Genomic DNA, 20,924 nt, shown 5'->3' on the forward strand with positions numbered 1-20,924 from the left:
TTGTATTATTCTGATTATCCTAATAATTAGAGACCTGTTTGCTTGACATCTATATTATAAAACATTGGATTAAATTATGGAGGAAGCAATTCACAAGCTTTTAATGAGAAATAATAAGTCAACTTGAGTTCCTCATGAATATATTGGAATTCTTTAAAGACCTACAACAACAGCAACTTGTATTTATATAGCACCTTTAATTCAGCAAAACGTCCCAAGGCAGTTCACAGGAGCGTAATCAGAAACAATTTTCCATCGAGCCACATAAGGAGATATTAGGACAGGTTGGTCACAGAGGTAGGTTTTAAGGAGAGTCTTAAAGGAGGAAAGAGGTGGAGAGATTTAGGGAGGGAATTCCAGAGCTTGGGGCCTAGACAGCTGAGGGCACGGCCACCAATGGTGGGAGCGAAGGAAATCGGGGAGGCACAAGAGGCCAGAATTGGAGGAACGCAGAGTTCTCAGAGGGTTGTAGGACTGGAGGAGGTTACAGAGATAGGGAGGGGCGAGGCCTTGGATGAATTTGAACACACAAGATGAGAATTTTAAAATCGAGGTGTTTCCAGACCTGGAGCCAATGCTTGCACAGGGTTGATGGGTGAACGAGACTTGGTGCAAGTTAGGATACGTGCAGCAGAGTTTTGGATGAGCTCAAGTTTAAAGAGGGTGGAAGATGGGAGGCTGGCCAGGAGAACATTGGAATGTTTGAGTCTGGAGGTAACAAAAGCATAGCAGGATTGCTAGGTAAAATTAATATGATGGATGTTAGATTCCTAGATATCAAAAGGAATATGCTGAGATAACCCTGAAGAACCTTGTAACTAATGTGAAAGTTAATGTATATTGATGCTAAAAATGGCAAATATGATTATAAAATAGAATGTGAAGAAAAAGCATCGAGCTGTAATAGCCGACCAAACTTAAGTATTGTCACAATGTACGTCAGCAGATGAAACGTGGTAAGTAAAGGTGCATCTACACGCAAGCAATCGAACACAGAGCAAATCGCTCTTGTTCATTTCGGATTTGGTGACACATTCACATTGGCATCTCCGAAACCCAATCTGAGTTTGTGGGGATTCCTTTGGTAGTGACATTGTAACATCACGACGCAGGCATACCAACCAATCCTTTAATGCCTTTATCATTTGAATGATGTGGAGATGCCGGTGATGGACTGGGGTTGACAATTGTAAACAATTTTACAACACCAAGTTATAGTCCAGCAATTTTATTTTAAATTCACAAGCTTTCGGAGGCTTCCTCCTTCCTCAGGTGAACGATGTGGAAATCATTTCCACATCGTTCACCTGAGGAAGGAGGAAGCCTCCAAAAGCTTGTGAATTTAAAATAAAATTGCTGGACTATAACTTGGTGTTGTAAAATTGTTTACATTTATAATTTGAAGACATGAGCATTATTCTTAACATTGTCACAGAAGAGATAACTCATTGAAGAATGATATTTGTAAAATTTTTGCCTCCCTAACCCTGCTGAACTCTGCTCTTTGGGACTTGAACTGCAGACGGCAACATTGCAGTTAGGGTCTGAAACCACTAGGTGCGAGACAGTCATAGAATCATAGAAAGATTACAGCACAGAAAGAGGTCATTCGGCCCATCAAGTCCATGCCAGCTCAATGCAAGAGCAATCCAGCTAATCCCACTCCCCCACCGTATCCCCGTAGCCCTGCAAATGTTTTCCTTCCAAGTACTTATCCAGTTTCCTTTTGAAAGCCACGATTGAATCTGCCTCCACCACCCACCCTGGCAGTGCATTCCAGATCCTAACCACTCACTGCGTAAAAAAGTTTTTCCTCATATCACCTTTGGTTCTTTTGCCAGTCACCTTAAATCTATGCCCTCTGGTTCTTGACCCTTCCGCCAATGGGAACTGTTTCTCTCTATCCTGTCTAGACCTTTCATGATTTTAAATACCTCTATCAAATCTCCTCTCAACCTTCTCTGTTCCAAGAACAACCCCAGCTTCTCCACTCTATCCACGTAACTAAAGTCCCTCATCCCTGGGATCATTCTAGTAAATCTTTTCTGCACCCTCTCTAGGGCCTTCACATCTTTCCTAAAGTGCAGTGCCCAGAACTGGACACAATACTATAGTTGTGGTTGAATCAGTGTTTTATGAAGGTTCATCATGACTTCCTTGCTTTTGTACACTATGCCTCTATTTATAAAGCCCAGGATCCCATATGCTTTTTTAATCACTTTCTCAACCTGCCCTGCCACCTTCAAGGATGGCAACAAAAGTGAATTTTATTTAGCTGTGAGAAGAGGTAAAATAAGTTAATTCCCTTTTTTCTAACCAGAATAGATTTAAGAAAGGGAGGAAACAACTCAAAGCATTAAAATAACAAAGGGACTGAATTTGGATTAGAAGCATATTTTTGCAAAACCAAGATGGAAAACCAGAGGACATGATCATAAATTGAGAAAACACAAGCTAACCTTGGCTTAGGGAATAACTTCTTCATACTTGGTCATCGACTTAATGGATACACCGTGACTTAGTACAGTAAATGATCTGTTGAAGCATTCAAAAGGCAGTTGGATCAGGTCCAAACTGAACATTGACCAGGTTAGTAGATTTGGGGTAGGGAGATAAGCAAGTCAGTTGGGCCAAATTGATTTTTCTCAATGCTACCTTCTAAGTGTATGTTCTGCATTGCTTACGTTCATAGCAAATACCAAGTCGACAAAAGAAAATTTTAGAAGAGGCTCATGAATTGAGTGAAGATCACTATAAAAAGTATTTGGCTAAACTCAGATCCATCAACCCTCCATGTGTGCCTTTCTTTGGTAAGCTTTGTTATCCTTTTTTTCTGTGGTAACTGATGTTATGTTCAAGCATTCTCGTTAATGTATAGTAACCAGCAATAATGGGAGATAAACATGCCACATGAATCTTGTTACATTGGTATCCACTTTCATTTTTATCCACTCAAGTCCTTTCTGCATTGCTATTTCTTAGCCCTAATATGGCCACATAAAACAATGGATAATTTAGAGTAAAATGATATGGGGTTATTTGCCACGGTCGGATTAAGTGGAGAGTCAGTTTGGGAGAGAAGTATGGAGAGACTGAATTTTAGATAGGTTATCTGGCTATCTAAAATTTATAAGAAGAGTAAATTGGAGTTGTGATGAATTTAGAGAGAGATTGAAGTATGATACATAGTGACTCAGTTACTTAGGTACGTAGGAAGCAAGGAATAAGAGTAGGCCATTCAGCCCCTCGAGCCTGTTCCTCCATTCAATTAGATCATGGCTGATTTATACCTCAACTCTGTTTACCTTGCTTTGCTCCATATCCCTTGATGCGCTTACCTAACAAAAGTCTATTGATCTCAGTCTTGAAAATTTCAATTGACCCAGCATTCACAGCCATTTGGGGAGAGAGTTCCAGATTTCCACTACTCTTTGTTTGAGAAAGTGCCTCCTGATTTCACTACTAAATGGCCTGGCTTAAAATATAGCATCAAATTAGAGCCATAGAAGAGCTTAAAATAATGGTGGCTGAAGTCGAAGCAAAATGCATTGACCTGCAGAAAACCAGTTACTTGAGGGTATAACCAGAAGTGCATTTTCTGACAGCATTTTGTGAAGTGGTCACAAAGGCTAGGAATAGCTCGATACACCATTTTAATTGGGGACTCGACAGCTCAGAAATGATGCACATAAAACTGACTAATGTTTTCATTGGTCAATGGTGAGGAATATGAGCTGATTGAGGGAGGGGAAACGTGCAGTCAAAAAATATTGGCTGAAAATATAATGAATGAAAGAAGAAATAAAGAAGTAGAGGGTAATAATTTTAAAGCAAAGGGTCCAGAGCTTAGGGCCTAGGCAGCTGAAGGCATGGCTGCCAATGGTGGAGTGATTAAAATTGGGGATGTGCAAGAGGCAAGAATTGGAGGAGTGGAGAGATCTCAGAGGGATGTAGGACTGGAGGAGATTACAGAGATAGGAAGGGATGAGGCCATGGAGGGATTTGAAAACAAGGATGAGAATTTTAAAATCGAGGCATTCCCGGACTGGGAGCCAATATAGGTCAGTAAGCACAGGGGTGATGGATGAACGGGAGGGACTTGGTGCGAGTTAGGATAGGAGCAGCAGAGTTTTGGATAAGCTCAAGTTTATCGAGGGTGGAAGATGGGAGGCTGGCCAGGCGAGCATTGGAATAGTCAAGTCTATAGATAACAGTGGCATGGATGAGGGTTTCAGCAGCAGATGAGCTGAGGCAGGGGCGGAGATGGGCATTGTTACGGAGGTGGAAGTAGGCGGTCTTGGTGATGGTGCGGATATGTGGTTGGAAGCTCATCTCTGGGTCAGATAGGATGCCAAGGTTGCGAACGGTCTGGTTCAACAGTGGCCAGAGAGAGGGATGGAGTCAGTGGATAGGGAATGAAGTTTGTGGCGGGGACCGAAGACAATGACTTTGGTCTTCCCAATATTTAGTTGGAGGAAGTTTTGGCTCATCCAGTACTGGATGTTGGACAAGCAGTGTGATAGATCAGAGACAGTGGAGGGATCAAGAAAGGTGGCGGTGAGGTAGAACTGGGTGTCGTCAACATATATGTGGAATCTGACATGTTTTTGGATGATGTCGCCGAGGGTTAGCATGTAGGTGAGAAATAGGAGGGGCCCAAGGATAGATCCTTGGGGGACTCCAGAAGTAACGGAGCGGGAACAGAAGCCATTGCAGGTGATTCTCAGACTACGACTAGATAGATAAGAATGGAACCAGGCGAGTGCATCCCACCCAGCTGGACGACGGATGAGAGGCGTTGGAGGAGGATGGTGTGGTCAACCATGTCAAAGGCAGGTCGAGAAGGATGAGGAGAGATAGTTTACCACTGTCACGGACACATAGGATGTCATTTGTGACTTTGATAAGGGCCGTTTCAGTACTGTGGCAGGGACGGAAACCTGATTGGAGAGATTCAAACATGGAGTTGCGGGAAAGATGGGCCCGGATTTGGGAGGCGACAACACATTGAAGGAGTTTGGAGAGGAAATAGAGGTTGGAGATGGGGCAGTAGTTTGCAAGGACAGAAGGGTCAAGGGTGTTTTTTTTGAGGAGGGGGATGTTGGCGGCAGATTTGAAAGGGAGGGGGACAGGACCTGAGGAGAGGGGAATTGCTTTAACAGATATGCAGGGAAGAAAAAACATAATGTAGTAAGGACTGGAAGCTATTCAGAAGTCAGTCGATTTTCAGTTTTGGTCAGCAGGGTGCCTGACGTGCAGAAACCGATGTTCTCCAAACCAAACTGCTGAGAAATCCATATTAGTAGAGTTTCTGTTTGCATAATATGAACCGTACACTCTCTGTAGGAACACACCCCACTTATCTGACGGCAGACAAATTAGGCACAGTTTGGCAAGAGACAACGTTTAGGGACCCCCATGTATGTGTAGGGATACTATGGGAAGTTTTTCTGGTTTATTCTCTTGTAGTCTGATTTTATTCCCTTTCACATTAGCAGTTTCTGTCACTGTCCCTTGGTTTTTCTTTGTCACTCAGATCTGTAATTGCTATTTTGTTTCCCTCCTGGCTTCCTCTATAGCAGCTGGTCTTGTGTGTGAGGAGATAGATGGAGCAGATGAATTCTGCACAGTAGAGAACTGAAAAGCATGATAGATCTTTTTTTTAACGCAGCCTGTCCTAATAAGCATCTTTTACAACCTGCAGGACTTCTTTCTGTCCTCAGCATTTTCTGGACTTCTATGATGTCTTCATTGGACTAAGAATGTCAGCTTTGGATGAAAGTCTAATGATTTCATGAATTACCCTAGGAATTGCAGCCTCTAGTTTGAGAACCTATGACCTAGAGCATATGTAAGGAAGGGCAGTAGAGTATGTCTATGTTATCCAAAAAAGGAGCAAGATATGAACCCAGGCATTATAGACCAATTAGAGTAACGCTGGTTGAATGGTCATCAAGGCAAATGTAGTCAGCAAGAATGTAGAAGTAATAGGTCATTGCTCATAAATCTACTGGAATTTGTTAACTAATGTAGGCTATCCTGTGGATATAATTTAAACAGATTTTCAGAAAACGTCTGGTAAATTTACACGTGAGGTTTTTAAAGAAGATTAAAGTTAGTGCAATCAATTAGAAATTAGTTAGCTGCATTAAGAACTGGCTTGATATAGAAAATAGATTCCATAATGAATGGGGAAAAAGCTCAACTTGGTAAAGTAACTAGTGGAATCTTGCATGGGTCTATTCAGAGTGTCCTGCAGTTCACATCATCCCACTGATGGGGAGGAGTACTAAAAGTAATATGAAATTTGTTGATGGTACCAAACTACATGTTGAAGTGGCTAGTGCAAGGGGCGTTAATACATTCCATTGAGTGTGGAATAATTGAAGTGGATGGACTGAGGAAAGACCTATTGATTTTGATGTGATTATAAATGTACGGTATTGCACAGTGGAACAAAAAACATGAAACCCAATGAGGAAAGTCTACAGTACCAAAGATGGGAAAGGATTTAGGTTGTGCTATTGACCATATGTGGAAAGTATTCAATTAATTATGAAGCAGTTATCTTCATAGAAAGTTAAGTATTGCATTGTATCACAAGACCATTGATTATAAGCCAATTACTTCAGCCTTGTATAGATCATTGGCAAGGCCACATTTAGCTTACTTTGTACATTTTGGGCGTTATATGTTCAAATGAACTTCCATGTATTGGAGATGGGAATTTGGCTATGATTTGGTTGGAGCTCTTGGTGATGATTTGGTTACGACCTAAGGAGGAATACTCAATCGGGATATGTGTATCTGGTTTGGAACAGGACTGAAGGCCCTGGAGATAAGTTTGGACAATGGTTATTAGATACTGTATATAGATCACAATGATTCTAGTGCTGCTGTGATAATGGAACCATCATCAGTAGAAAGGAACTGACTACGGTTGAATAATGGAAGATGTGTAAGTAGGTCACGTGGAATGTGCATCCTGTGCCATTTGGGAACTCCAGGATGCTTCCCGTGTCCTGGACAACCACATGTGCAGAAAGTGTCGTCAGCTGGAGGAGCTCGAGCTCCTGGTTTCGGACCTTGAAGAGCAGCTGGTGTCACTGCAGTGCATTTGCGAGGCTGAGTGTTTTGTGGATAGCACATTTCAGGAGGTGGTCACCCCGCAACTTAAGAGAGTGCAGGAAGAGAGGGACTGGGTGACCGCCAGACAGACAAGGAGGACCAGGCAGGTAGTTCAGGAGTCCCCTGAGGGCATCTCACTCAGTTCTGAATACTGGTGGGGGAGAGGGTTTCCCTGGGGAATGCAGCCAAAGCCCAGACCAGAGCACCATAGTTGGCTCAGCTGTATAGGGAGGAGGAGACAGGCCAGGAGAGCAATAGTGGTAGGAGATTCCATAGTTGGGGGAGCAGACAGATGTTTCTGCAGCCACAGCCATGATTCCAGGATGGTATGTTGCCTCCCTGGTGCCAGGGTCATGGATGTCACTGAGCAGTTGCAGAACATTCTGGGGGGCAGGGGGGGAGTGAACAGCCAGAGGTCATGGTTCATGTTGGGACCAACGACATAGGTAGAAAGAGGGATGAGGACCTGCAAGTAGAATTTAAGGAGTTAGGAAAAAGATTAAAAAGCAGGACCTCAAAGGTAGTAATCTCCAGATTACTCCCAATGCCACGCGCTAGTGAGAATAGAAATAAGAGGATAGAGCAGATGAATGCATGGCTGCAAGGGGGAGGGCTTTAGATTCCTGGGGCATTGGGACCGGTTCTGGGGGAGGTGGGACCTGTACAAGCTGGACGGGTTGCACCTCAACAGGGCCGGGAACAATATCCTTGCAGGGAGGTTTGCCAGTGCTGTCGGGGAGGTTTTAAACTAGTTTGGCATGGGGTGGGAACCTGAGTGTGCATTCAGATGGGATAAAGTCAGAACTGGAAATGGAAGGCAGAAAACTGTGAGTCTGGAAGACAGAGGGAACGAAGGTTAGAAAATAAACAGAGGTGTTTGGCAGTCCTTAAGTGTATTTACCTCAATGCAAGGAGTATAGGAAATAAGGCGGATGAGCTGAGGGCACAGATAGACACGTGGCAGTATGATGTCTTAACTATTACAGAAACATGGCTTAAAGAAAGGCAAGACTGGCAGCTCAACATCCCTGGTTACAGGGTTTTCAGACGCGATAGAGAGGGGGATAAAAAAGGAGAGGGGGGTGGCAATTTTGGTTAAGGAAACAATTATGAGGAGGGGATGATATTTTAGAAGGAGCATCGAATGAGGCCTTATGGGTTGAGCTTAAGAACAAAAAGGGGTAGTCACACTACTGGGAGTGTACTACAGACCCCCAAACGGTCAGAGGGAGATAGAGGACCAAATATGTAGGCAAATTTCTGAAGTACAAAAACAATAGGGTAGTAATAGTAGGGGATTTCAACTACCCTAACATTAACTGGGATACAAACAGTGTGAATGGTATAGAGGGTGCAGAATTCTTAAATTGCATACAGGAGAATTTTTTCAGCCAGTATATAGCAAGCCCAACAAGAGGGGGGGCAGTTCCGGATTTAGTTCTAGAAAATGAAGAGGGGCAGGTGGAAGAAGTAGCAGTGGGAGAGTATTTTGGTGGTAGTGATCATAATACAGTTAGTTTTAGTATAGTTATGGAAAAGGACAAAGATAGAGCAGGAGTTAAAGTTTTCAATTGGCCAATTTTACTAAACTGAGAAGTGATTTAGCAGAAGTAAACTGGAAACAGCTACTTGAAGGTAAATCAGTGGGAGACATTCAAAGGGGTGATTCAAGGAGTTCAGGGTAAACATGTTCCCACAAAGAAAAAGGGATGGGCTGCCAAATCTAGAGCCTCCTGGATGTCATGAAGCATTCAGGGTAAGATAAGGCAGAAAAAGAAAGCCAATGATAGACACCGGGAACTCAATACTGCAGAAAACTTAGAGGAGTTTACAAAGTGCAGGGGTGAAGTTAAAAAAGAAATTAGGAAAACAAGGAGAGGGCATAAAAAAATATTAGCAGTTAAAATCAAAGAAAACCCAAAGATGTTTTATAAATACATTAAGAGCGAGAGGATAACTAAGGAAAGAGTAGGGCCTGTTAGAGACCAAAAAGGTAAACTATGTGTGGAGGTGGAAGATGTGGGTATGGTTCTTAATGAATACTTTTCATCTGTCTTCACAAAGGAGAGGGATGATACAGGGATTGAAGTCAAGGAGGAGGAGTGTGAAATATTGGATGGGATAAACATAGTGAGAGAGGGAGTATTAATGGGATTAGCATCTTTGAAAGTGGATAAATCACCAGGGCTGGATGAAATGTATCCCAGGCTGTTAAAAGACGCCAGAGAGGAAATAGCGGAGGCTTTAACAATCATTTTCCAAACTTCACTTGATACAAGCGTAGTGCCGGAGGATTGGAGGACTGCTAACGTTGTACCATTGTTTAAAAAGGCAGCGAAGAATAGACCGAGTAATTACAGGCCAGTCAGCCTAACCTCGGTGGTGGGCAAATTATTGGAATCAATTCTGAGGGACAGGATAAACTGTCACTTAGAAAGGCACAGACTAATCAAGGACAGTCAGCACGGATTTGTTAAGGGAAGGTCGTGTCTGACTAACTTGATTGAATTTTTTGAGGAAGTGACCAGGAGGATCGATGAGGGTAGCGCAATTGATGTAGTCTACATGGATTTTAGAAGGGCTTTTGACAAGGTCCCACGTGGCAGATTGGTCAAAAAAGTAAAGGCCCATGGGATCCAAGGGAATGTGGCAAATTGGATCCAAAATTGGCTCAGTGGCAGGAAGCAAAGGGTAATAGTCGATGAGTGTTTTTGTGACTGGAACGCTGTTTTTAGTGGGGTGCCGCAGGGCTTGGTACTAGGGCCTTTGCTTTTTGTGGTATACATTAACAATTTCGACTTAAACGTAGGGGGCATGATTAAGAAATTTGCGGATGACACAAAGATAGGCCATGTGGTTGATAGTGAGGAAGATATCAATGGACTGGTCAGATGGGCAGAAAAGTGGCAAATGGAGTTCAATCCGGAGAAGTGTGAGGTAATGCATTTGGGGAGAGCAAACAAGGCAAGGGAATACACAATAAATGGGAGGATACTGAGAAGTGTAGAGGAAGTGAGGGACCTTGGAGTGCATGTCCGCAGATCCCTGAAGTTAGCAGGACAGATAGATAAGGTGGTTAAGAAGGCATATGGAATACTTTCCTCTATTAGCCGAGGCATAGAATATAAAAGCAGGGATGTTATGCTGGAACTGTATAAAACACTAGTTAGGCCACAGCTTGAGTACTGCGCATAGTTCTGGTGGTCACATTACAGGAAGGATGTAATTGCACTAGCGAGGGTGCAGAGGAGATTTATGAGGATGTTGCCAGGACTGGAGAATTTTAGCCATGATAACAGATTGGATAGGCTGGGGTTGTTTTCCTTGGAACAGAGGAGGCTGAGGGGTGATTTGATTGAGGTGTACAAAATTGAGGGGCCTAGATAGAGTGAATAGGAAGGACCTATTTCCCTTAGTGGAGGGGTCAATAACCAGGATGAATAGATTTAAAGTGATTGGTAGAAGGATTAGAGCGGAAATGAAGAAATTCTTTTTCACCCAGAGGGTGGTGGGGATCTGGAACTCACTGCCTGAGAGGATGGTAGAGGCAGAAACCCTCAACTCATTTAAAAAATACCTGGATGTGCTCCTGAAGAGCCGTGACCTGCAGGGCTACGGACCAAATGCGGGAAAGTGGGATTAGGCTGGGTGGCTCGTTTCTCAGCTGGTGCGGACACGATGGGCCGAATAGCCTCCTGTGCCGTAAATTTTCTATGATTCTAGATTGATATCCAAGAGTTCTGTTTGATTATTATTGGGTATTCCATCAGGAGTTTAAATAGTTGATATGGAATCCGTGACACTTCAAAATGTACATTATTTATGACAGAAATAAGTTTGATGGGCCTTTCCTTATCCCATACTTTTTATGTGGTCATTAAACCTAAACAATACATTCTATTGAAGAATATTTTTACAGTAGATGGGAATAAAAGTCATACATTTATAATGGGAACTTCACCTATTCTTGCAAGTAGAATATGACATGTTGGCCAGTTCAATTAAAATGTATCATTTACAAAATATAAATAAGTTATAATCAAGCAAGGCACACCACAATTTAGATAAAGGAGTTTCTTTTTTAACATGAAACTTTATAATTAAAATCTTTTTGTAAAAATACTTCTAATATATCCTGCTGTAATTAAGCATGTAGGTGTCTCAAATCAGTTCATTTTTGGTAATTGTACACTTAAATATAAAAAGTATCTAATCATGTAATGGAACAATAGTGAGGACTGGATATGAATTAATGCATTGAGAGACAATGCCATAATGTCGGAATAGAAGCAACTGGCTGTTCTAACTATGCATTGACATAAAAGTAATCATTTGAAGATTGTATTATTTATAAATTTCTCTTACTTTAAATACAGACTTTTCAATTGATCAGAATTTTGATTTCTGTGTCTATAAACAAAAACAAATGAAATAAGAAATCCAATGCAGTTTAGACGTTGTGATTTTGGCAATATCCTGCTCTCATTGAAGCAGGTGGTACAGCATGTAGGGAGGTCGGCATAGGGAAGAGCCTCAATGCGTAGCTGCATTGGAAGCATGGTTTTGCTTTTCCTACACTGTCGCATTCCCAATCTCAACCGTATTACTATATGGAAGTGCCAAGTGGAAGCGTGGTGCTTTCCTAGAGGAAAAAGTGAAAATCATTCCCAGGCTGCTTGTAACTGACTCAAAGGGCCCGATGTTAGCAGGGTTGCAGGTTCTCGGCGGGGGGGCTATCGGGCGCGTGGGTAATGCGCCCGGTGAAATTAGTCAGCTTCCCGCGCGATTGTAGCAGACAATCCACTAATTGGATCCACTTACCTTGTCTTACGGGTTCCCCACTGCTGATCTGCGCGTCGGGCGGGCTGCGCATGCGCAGTACGATCTGTCAGCTGGAGGCGCTCTATTTAAAGGGGCAGTCCTCCACTGACAGATGCTGCAACAAATAGGAAAAATTACAGCATGGAGCAGCCCAGGGGGAAGGCTGCTCCCAGTTTAATGATGCCTCACTCCAGGTATCAATACATGGGGTGAGGAGGAGGGGGAGGACAGAGATCTTCCTCCCGGCGGGCGGGAGGAAGCGGCCTGCCTCTGCCACCAGGAAGGCCTGGCTCAAGGTGGCAGAGGAGGTCACCAGCGCAACCAACATATCGCCCACCTGCATACAGTGCAGGAGGCGCTCCAATGACCTCAGTAGGTCAGCCAAAGTGAGTACACGTAGTCTTTCCCCTACATTCCGTCTGCCACATCACTGCCCCCACCCCACATCTCCTTCAGCATTGTCAACACTACTCTGTCACATCACCCCTCATACCCACTCAAACCTCATCCTCATCTTACCTGCACCTACTCACCTCGCCAGTACTCATCCCGCCACTACCACTCAACCCAATCCTCATACAATCTCATGGCTCTATCTCATACTCACCCTCTCGTGCATCTCTTTCACGGCCAGCCTCACTCAACCTGCCAATACCTGTGCTGTAGCCACAGGGCATGCATCACATATGTGCAGTAGGCAGCGTAAGGCAAACGTGTCGTGAGCATGAAGGGGATGCACAAGGGTGTTTGAGGGTTTGTCACGGGTGTTACTTATATTTAATTTCTGACCAACTCACATTACATATTATATTGTCACCACTACTGCCATGTCTTCGCGAATCCTGTCTGGTTTGTGCAATAATGCCCTCTCCTGAGGATCACTATGAGGACCCACAACTGATGCCACCCATTGTGTCACTGCAGAGTGGGTGTAGGTGTATTTGCTGGGCTCTTTTGCGCAGACGACTGAGAGACATCGGCGATGTCCCCGGTTGCACCCTGGAAGGATGCGGAGGAGAAGTTGTTGAGGGCAGTGGTGACTTTGACAGCGACAGGTAGGAAGATGGTGCTCGGGCCAGCCAGGAGCAGCTCGGCATGAAAGAGGTTGCAGATGTCCACAACTACATGTCGGGTGACTCTGAGCCTCCGTGTGAACTGCTGCTCAGAGAGGTCCAGGAGGCTGAGCCTCGGTCTGTGGACCCTGTGGCAAGGGTAGTGCCCTCTGCGACACATCTCTCTCTGCGGTAGCCCTCCCTCCTGCTGTATAGGTGGATGTGTCACAGCACTCTGTTGTGGCGCTCCACGTGTCAGAGGTGGACGGCGAGGCTGGTGATGCTGTTCGCCCTCCGAGGTGGTCATGACTGCAGCTACAGCGGCCCCCATCCGGAAGATGTACATCTGAGGGGGTCCGCAAGATAGGTACATGTCTCCGGACCCCGGGGTAAGTATGCAGGTGGTGACTTTGACTGTCAGGAGGAGGGTGGTGGAGGCCAAACTTTGTCCCAAGTGACAGAGTGGCCTCCTGCAATGGGTGAGGGTCTCCCACCCCCCACCCCCCACCTGTCAAATGGACCTTTGCAGCTGCCACAGGCTGACAGCTGCAACACGTCCATTTGACCTGGGATTGTTTCCCCCAGTGTGGGAAACAGTCCCAATTTGCTCTAAAATCCCACCCCTCCTCACATAATCCCTTAATCAGGTCTGTTAATGACCTGAAATACCAAGGAAAATACTCTCAAGTGGCATCCCGCTGGCTTTAATTGCCTGCGGGATTCTCACCAGCGGGGACTGCGCGCGCGCGTGTCAGCAGGGAACCCGGAAGTGCGCGGGTTCGGGGTGGGCTCCGGTCCAGCTCCGGGATTCTCCGATTTGCGGAGGCCCCCCGCCAGGAACGCACCCGATAGCGGGTGCTAAAATGACGCCCAAAGTATTAGAGGAAGCAAGTCATGGCACTGAAATGATGCAGGGAGACTAAGGAGAAAAATAATTTGCATAAGAGGGTTTGTATCCTCAGCAAAGAAAAAAAAAATGAGTAAGAAGGCCTGGATTGTTCTCAGTAACAGCATAAGATGCCACGTGGAAGCAAGACGCTTCCACACATCTAGTGAGGGAAAACTGGGGCTTCGTCTCGGCCAGAGACTAATGTGTAACTTTGGGGCGGGCTTGAAAGAAGGGAACAATTATCTCAACAAATGAGCGTGAAGAAAGCGCTAATTGTGTCTTTGTAAACAGGTTAGCCGTATTCGAAAAATCTATGTAGTTTGAAAATATTTTAAATCTTAATTTGATCTATAGGCTTTAAATATGTAAATTTAATTGATTAACTTAGAGTAACGGACAACTTATTTCACTATTTAGGAATATATTTGACTAACATTTTGAAGACTGAGGAAGGAAATCCTGATTTCCTGAAAAGACACGGTAAAGAGTTGATAAATTTCAGTAAGAGAAGGAAAGTGGCAGAAATAACAGGAGAGATCCAGCAGTACCAAAACCAGCCATATTGCTTACGAGTAGAGCAAGACATTAAGGTGAGTTCTTGGGTTGGAAGAATGATGGGAGAAGAGATAAAAATGCATGAATAACTTTTTATGCAACAGCAGTTCAATGAATAAATGATTCACTTACTGATTAAATATTGGAAGATATGTTTTTTAATTTAACAATTTTTTTCTATTTTCTCCCATTGCAACATGTTTACTATCACATGTATTCCTTCAGCATGCAAGGTGGAACAGTCTAGACCACACAAGTTACAATTGCTGTTAGCGCTGTTCACTGGCATTCCAGCAGGATGCAGAGAACTGAATTCTTACAGTTGCGCTACCTCTTTCATCTCTTTGCCCACCCCCCCCCCCCCCCCAAATAACATCTCAATACTGTGCGATGCTTCATTTAGCAGTTCAGACAAAAACTTGCCGAGCTGAGAGACAAGTGAATTAATTGTGGATGTGGAATGCATAACTTTTAACTGCCTAGAAAATTTTGGGGTACTCAGCCATTGTTTCAAACTTAGGCAGACTGATGAAACCTTGGGCCCCTTTTAATGGTTACTCCAGGCAAGGCAGCCAGGAAAAGAAATTGTGAATCTTATCCGAAAAAAAAATTCAACTTGCCTGTATTAGATATTTCACTTTGCAAACAAAAGACTGGATGACTGCAGCTGTTATACCCAGTCCCATGTTTGTTTTCAGTGCATTCCAGCACTCGAAGATGAGTGCTTCAACTGAACTGAAATAAAGTACAGCTTTAATAATATACTGTCCTGTATAAATTGTACATCAGTGATTTTGTTCCGCTACGAAGTGAAGTGCTGAACTCTCCATGTCATTTTCATATAACATAGCTTTTGAAATTGTGTGTGGATGAGAACACTGGCACAGTCATTCCAGTAGGGCAGTTGTTTGTAAATTTCAAGGTCAAATACCTAACATAGGTGAGTTTTTAAAAAATATTATATAATTTCATATGAGGATTTGTTGTCCTGCTTTCCCTTCCAATTCCCAATTTTCTCTCCTCACTTATCCTCTTGAGCCACCCACCTCCTTTTATCTTTGAGGCAAGTGCACAGTATGGCCATAAGCCACCACCGTTGCTACTTTTGACAGGTTTTTGGGCAAGCATGTCCATTTTGCTAATTAATAGTGTTTTGTTTATTTTACAGAAGTTTTTTGAAAATTTAAATCCAATGGAAAATACTTTGGAGAAAGAATTTACAGATTACTTGTTCAATAAGTCCTTGGAAATAGAACCTCGCAATGCCAGGTCTTTGCCTAGATTTGTAAGTATTTGTTTTCATCTTTTATTCATATTGATAGTGTGGAGAAATGTATCCTCATTCATTCAAGTTCTACAAATAAATAGGCTATTAGCCAAACTAGAGCAGACCACTGAGACAATTTGCCTTAAAGACTTGAGTGTCATTCAAGAACTATTTATTCTAATAGTCATTGTTATGCTTCTCAATTGTTTTGCACATTATTTCAGAGCTTCAAGTTTTTTAGTTATTTGCCTTCTAAGACTGGAAGCAATGCAATGTATTTTTGTGTTAAAGTTGCTGCTTTAAGGCCTTCATTGACTGTTATTACATTGATTCATCCACACCAGCTGATTTGTCCTTGAATTCATTGGATGCCAACATTCTGTTTCTATATCTGTAGATCCACGCAAAGTATGCATTGTCTACTTTTCCTGCTTAATTTTTAGATGTGCAACACATGTAATAAGCAGGATTCACTAAGAATGCTTAATTCACTTAAAGGAGATTCTGCATGATAAAATGGTTTCACTTGATTCTCCATGTAAAGAGACCTTAGGTTTGCCAAAGTCCAAAACAACAGCACTGATTCAGTCACATGCTGCATTGTTGCAGTTCCAAAGCTTGGACTTGTACAACATCCTCCAGCTGAAACTGAGATACTTGGCAAAAAATGACACTCTTAGCCACTTTGGTATCATCTGGTAGTGGAGCAGAAAACACTTCAATTTCAGTGATGTCAACATTGATGCAGCCTCTTGCTTCAAGAATATCTTCAACAACTGCAGTAGCATTGAAATAGAAGCCTTTGACTTCAGTGAACAACATTTTGTAGCATTGCTGCCCCTGCAAGTACCAAGTTGTCAATGATTGCCTGCCCTGCTGAACTTTCTGCAAAGAGACCTTTGTATCTCTACAGCCTTGCCTCACATATGGCTGAGTTGGTACTGATATAAAGCCAGTCACCAGGCAGTGCCATCAATAGAGAATGCTACTGCTTCCAATTCTAAGGCCAAAACAATTGGTTATCAGTCCTCCACTGGACAAAGAACTGAAGGCATGACCCAGAATGAGACTTTTTATACAACAGAGTGGGTGGGAAGATCACCTGACCACTCAGCTGCAATTTTCTTCAAATGTGTTTCTGGTGATTTTTTTTTGCGGATGATCATATTTCATATGTGAGGATTGAACTTCTTTCAAAGAATGATAAAAGCCTTATCTACAGTGGGCGATTTAACATTTTCTATTAAAACAATGGTAGATTTTTATTTTGCACTCAGGAGAGCAGACAGTTACAGATGAGCTTTAGTGATGTGCTCTGTTGGTTTACTAGAGTTTCCCTTTAAGGCTTGTGTGGAGAAAGTAGTATCTCAATTTATTTGAAGTCTTCAAGGTGTGGCTTGTGAAAAATTAGAAAGCAGATTTAAATGAAGAAAATGATAATCTACAGAATAATCATATATAAAAAAGAGAAGCATTCATGGCTCAAAGTTAACTCTTTTAGTCTTTGTCCATAAGGTGTATAATCAGTAGGTAAGGAGAGTTCTGCTGGACCTGGCCTCCCAAATTTACTAATAGTTTTTTTCATGTTAGTGCTTAGCTTGCCTAAGAACGCGAAGGTGATAGCTGATGCAAGCAAACATCTACTATTAATACTAAGCTAAACATAAATTGTTCTTTAACTTTTTTATAATTCATGAAAATACCTGATAACCCATGAGATTCAATTCATGTCCGATAAGTACACTGACCTGAGTTATGATCATCACTAAAAGTGGGAGCTAATTAATATGATGTGACTCTTTCTCACGTATTTACATTTTTTATCATTTTACTTTTAAGTAAATTATAGTGATATACAGGTTGCAGACTGGTTCTGGCAATGTCACTGTGAAACTATTTTTCCTCACACATCTGTTTTCCAAAAAAAATTTAGGAAATATGTGTTTAAAAATTCAGCAGCTAATGAAATATTTTACTATAATGAACTTTGTGGAACAAGTAGCTTTTTGATGATTTAATACTGGAGTTTAGAATATTTCAAAATAACTTAGAATCTTACCCTATTTATATAGCTACGATAAAAGTTTGACTTTTCGGGATGATCTTTTGTTTTACCACAGTTCTATTTTGGGAATGTGACTTCATTTACTTTCTTCTAATCAACCTTTTCAATTGCATTGTTTTATAGGCAAAGAAGTTTAATTATACGCTGAAGTCTCCTGGTGTCCGGCCATCTAACCCCAGACATCCAGGGTCAGGCACCCTGCGTGGGCATCCTACACCACTACAGCAGGAACCACGGAAAATCAGTTACAGCCGAATCACAGAAAGCGAGACAGAGAGTATAGCGTCAGCACCAAATTCCCCACGTACACCCCTGACGCCACCACCTGCTTCTGCAGCATCCAGCTCAACAGATGTCTGCAGTGTGTTTGGGGACTCTGATCCAGCTAGTCCATTCTATTCAAGTACGTCAGTTACTTTTGATAACTGGTCTCAAAATAAAGTTATTGAAAGTGGTTTGTAACTGAAAAGTAAATGTGGAAGTGGTTGTCTTCTGTGGCATTGAAGTTTGTATGTTTTGTTTAGATATGTTTATTCGTAGTTTTTAATCATCCTGTAAAACAGAAATTGAGGTGAAATTTGTAGACAAATTAGAGATGCATGTATTAGCAACAAAGTCAATTTTAGGAGATTTCAAGTATCCAAAAGATTGACTTGGTTAGGGGAATTGTTTGTCATGAGAAGGAGGAGTTTTTTGCAGTGTGTTGAAGATTGTTTTTTTAATCACTATGTTGCTACTTGAACAAGGAAGGAAGTACTACTTGACTTGATCTGGGAAAATAAAGTTTGACAAGTATGCAAGCTAAAATTGAGGACCATTTGGGATACAGTAATCAAAATATAACGAGGATCACTATTATAATAGAAAGGTAAAAAGAAAAGTTGAGGACAAGGGCACTTTACTGGGAAAAAAGCAAATTATGTTGATTAGAAATGGACCTTGCCCGGATTAAATGGTGGGGGGGGGAAGCAAATAGAACTGTAGATCCACTATGGAAATATTTGAACAGGAGCTGGAAAGAGTATAAATCAAGCTTATTCCAGTAAGGAAAATAAAAGGGTATATCAAAGGCTCACTTTTTATAGGGCAAGACTTATCTAACACAAGAGGATATCATAGCTGATTATGGGACAATTTGTTTTGAAGACCAGGCTTGTCTCATATGATCAAGGAGAAAGCATAACACTCATCCACAGCCAAGTAGTTTTTCTTTAGCTTTTGCCTTAAAATCTCAACACTAGAAGGTGCTAAAGAAACTCCAGTACTGTGTAATGTCAGAGGATCTCCCTCTAAGTCCACCAGGGCAAGGATGCAGTTGTCATTTCAAATATCACCAAAGTTGTCTGACTGCAAACTTGGTCTCAGAGGTGATAAAGTTGAAACTGAGTCAATTTGCATATCTGTCTACTGTCCATTGCTTTGATTATGAATATTGCTCATAGTGGGTATTCAATTATAGGTCAGATAGGCCTGTAAAGTATGAAGCCCTTTCTTCCAGAACTGGACTCTCAACCAGATAATAAGTGCTTGGACATACAACTCATCTAATTGTATTTGAAGTCAATTAACTTTGGGATTCTTTGTGTCCCTATCTGGCAACAACTCTGTTGAATGCAAGTGGCTAACTACTTTTCAGTCTTGTGCCCCGGAAGAAGGAAATGCTTTCTTAGATGTTTGCTCAGAGCCTTGGAATGGTGACGCTCAAATTCTTTCCACCACACCATTGCTCAGAAGTAAGCACATTTCTCCTTCTGGTTGTCTTTGGAACTCTTGTCATATACTAAGTTTGTGTGAATCAAGACGGGTAATTCTTTCATTTGGCAATAAAACTTTTAAGTAACCCTATCAGGAAGTAACGTGTACCTAGGTATATTATAGGAGGGAGAGTAGAAAGTAGAAGCTCATTTTACTCAAGCTTAACTTCATTGAGTACTGCAAGGGTAGCTTTGAATTTGACTTGTAGAACACAGTTTACGCCATTTCTCCAGATTTCTGCGGATCTTTTGCCCAAGTTACGGTAGTTGATTGGGAGGATCCCCATGGTAATTTAAACCCAAGTATTTTGGAAGGGCACTGCTTCCATGTATTCATATAAAGAATACAGTTTGTAACACATTTGGAGAGCTTTTACACTTGTTTTATCATAGAATGTTTATCAGATTCACCAAATGGAGAACTTGCTTTCATAATAGTACAATACTCAATTTATATTAATTTTTGTAAATTAGTTTTCCCTTAATGGAGCTTAGTATGTGACAGCCTAATTGAAAGGAAAGGCAATTAACCTGTGCCCGCCCCCCCCCCCCCCCCCGGTGCTTGAACCAGCCGCTAGATGGCATTAATACATCCTCTAATTTTTCCTACCTCTCTGGAAGTTCCTTGTATCTACTCAACTTTCTCCCCTCATTACCCCAACGAGCTGGCTGGAATTATGAGCTCACCATGTGGAGAATCGTTATGTAGCACATTTGTACACCAGTGCACTGCAGTGCCACCTAGTTTGAATTTGATAGCTTTATTTATCTTTACCAAATAAAGTACAACTTTAAATAGATCCAATTATGTCCTGGAGAGAAATATGTAAATGCAACACATTTTCAACAGCTAGCCATTGCAGTAGCATTTAGAAGATTATGTATTTAACACTGGTGTACCAAATATAATGCTATGAAATTAAACACTGGTGTGCCAAATATAATGCTTTGAATTGTAATTATTTTGCGGAATAAGTTTATTTAAATTCTATAAACTTTAAATGCTATGAAACCATTGTAAAATCCATTTAAACATTTCAGTGATTTTAGATCCTCTTATTTGTTGGTCTGTTTATGTCATTGATTTGATTTCTCCCCATCGCCCCAAGATATTTTGGGCAGTATATTTGTATTATCTACATTTTTTTAGTGCTAAAATGTGCCAAAATTAAACATCAAATGTCTCTGAATTGCTGGTATACTGTCAGTAGCAAATTATTTCACCATAAATTTAAACGACCGACAGCATCAAGAAGCACATAGTTGATATCTGCAAATGGTAAAAATGGATAAATCTGCTTGGCTTGATGCCTTCCTTAGTTTTTCTCTATTTTCTTCCACAGGCAGTGATACCATATTTGCCCCAGTTTCACTGCCCCATGGCGCAAGTTAG

General features: G+C 41.9%; 1 protein-coding gene across 2 annotated transcripts in view; it reads left to right on the plus strand.

Annotated features, from left to right (window-relative positions):
* Positions 1 to 20,924, plus strand: part of LOC137324688 (son of sevenless homolog 1) — a 246,303-nt gene that overhangs the window by 216,390 nt on the left and 8,989 nt on the right. The window contains exons 17-21 of one of the 2 annotated variants that reach the window (XM_067989282.1): positions 2,693 to 2,810; positions 14,308 to 14,480; positions 15,614 to 15,730; positions 17,901 to 18,180; positions 20,875 to 20,919. In XM_067989282.1, coding sequence (XP_067845383.1) covers positions 2,693 to 2,810; positions 14,308 to 14,480; positions 15,614 to 15,730; positions 17,901 to 18,180; positions 20,875 to 20,919 — 733 coding nt within the window. The remainder of the gene's footprint in view (positions 1 to 2,692; positions 2,811 to 14,307; positions 14,481 to 15,613; positions 15,731 to 17,900; positions 18,181 to 20,874; positions 20,920 to 20,924) is intronic. The other variant, XM_067989283.1, reaches the window with a different exon arrangement.

The sequence above is a fragment of the Heptranchias perlo genome, chromosome 8, assembly GCF_035084215.1.
Source record: "Heptranchias perlo isolate sHepPer1 chromosome 8, sHepPer1.hap1, whole genome shotgun sequence".
In the NCBI taxonomy this organism is placed as follows: Eukaryota; Metazoa; Chordata; class Chondrichthyes; order Hexanchiformes; family Hexanchidae; genus Heptranchias; species Heptranchias perlo.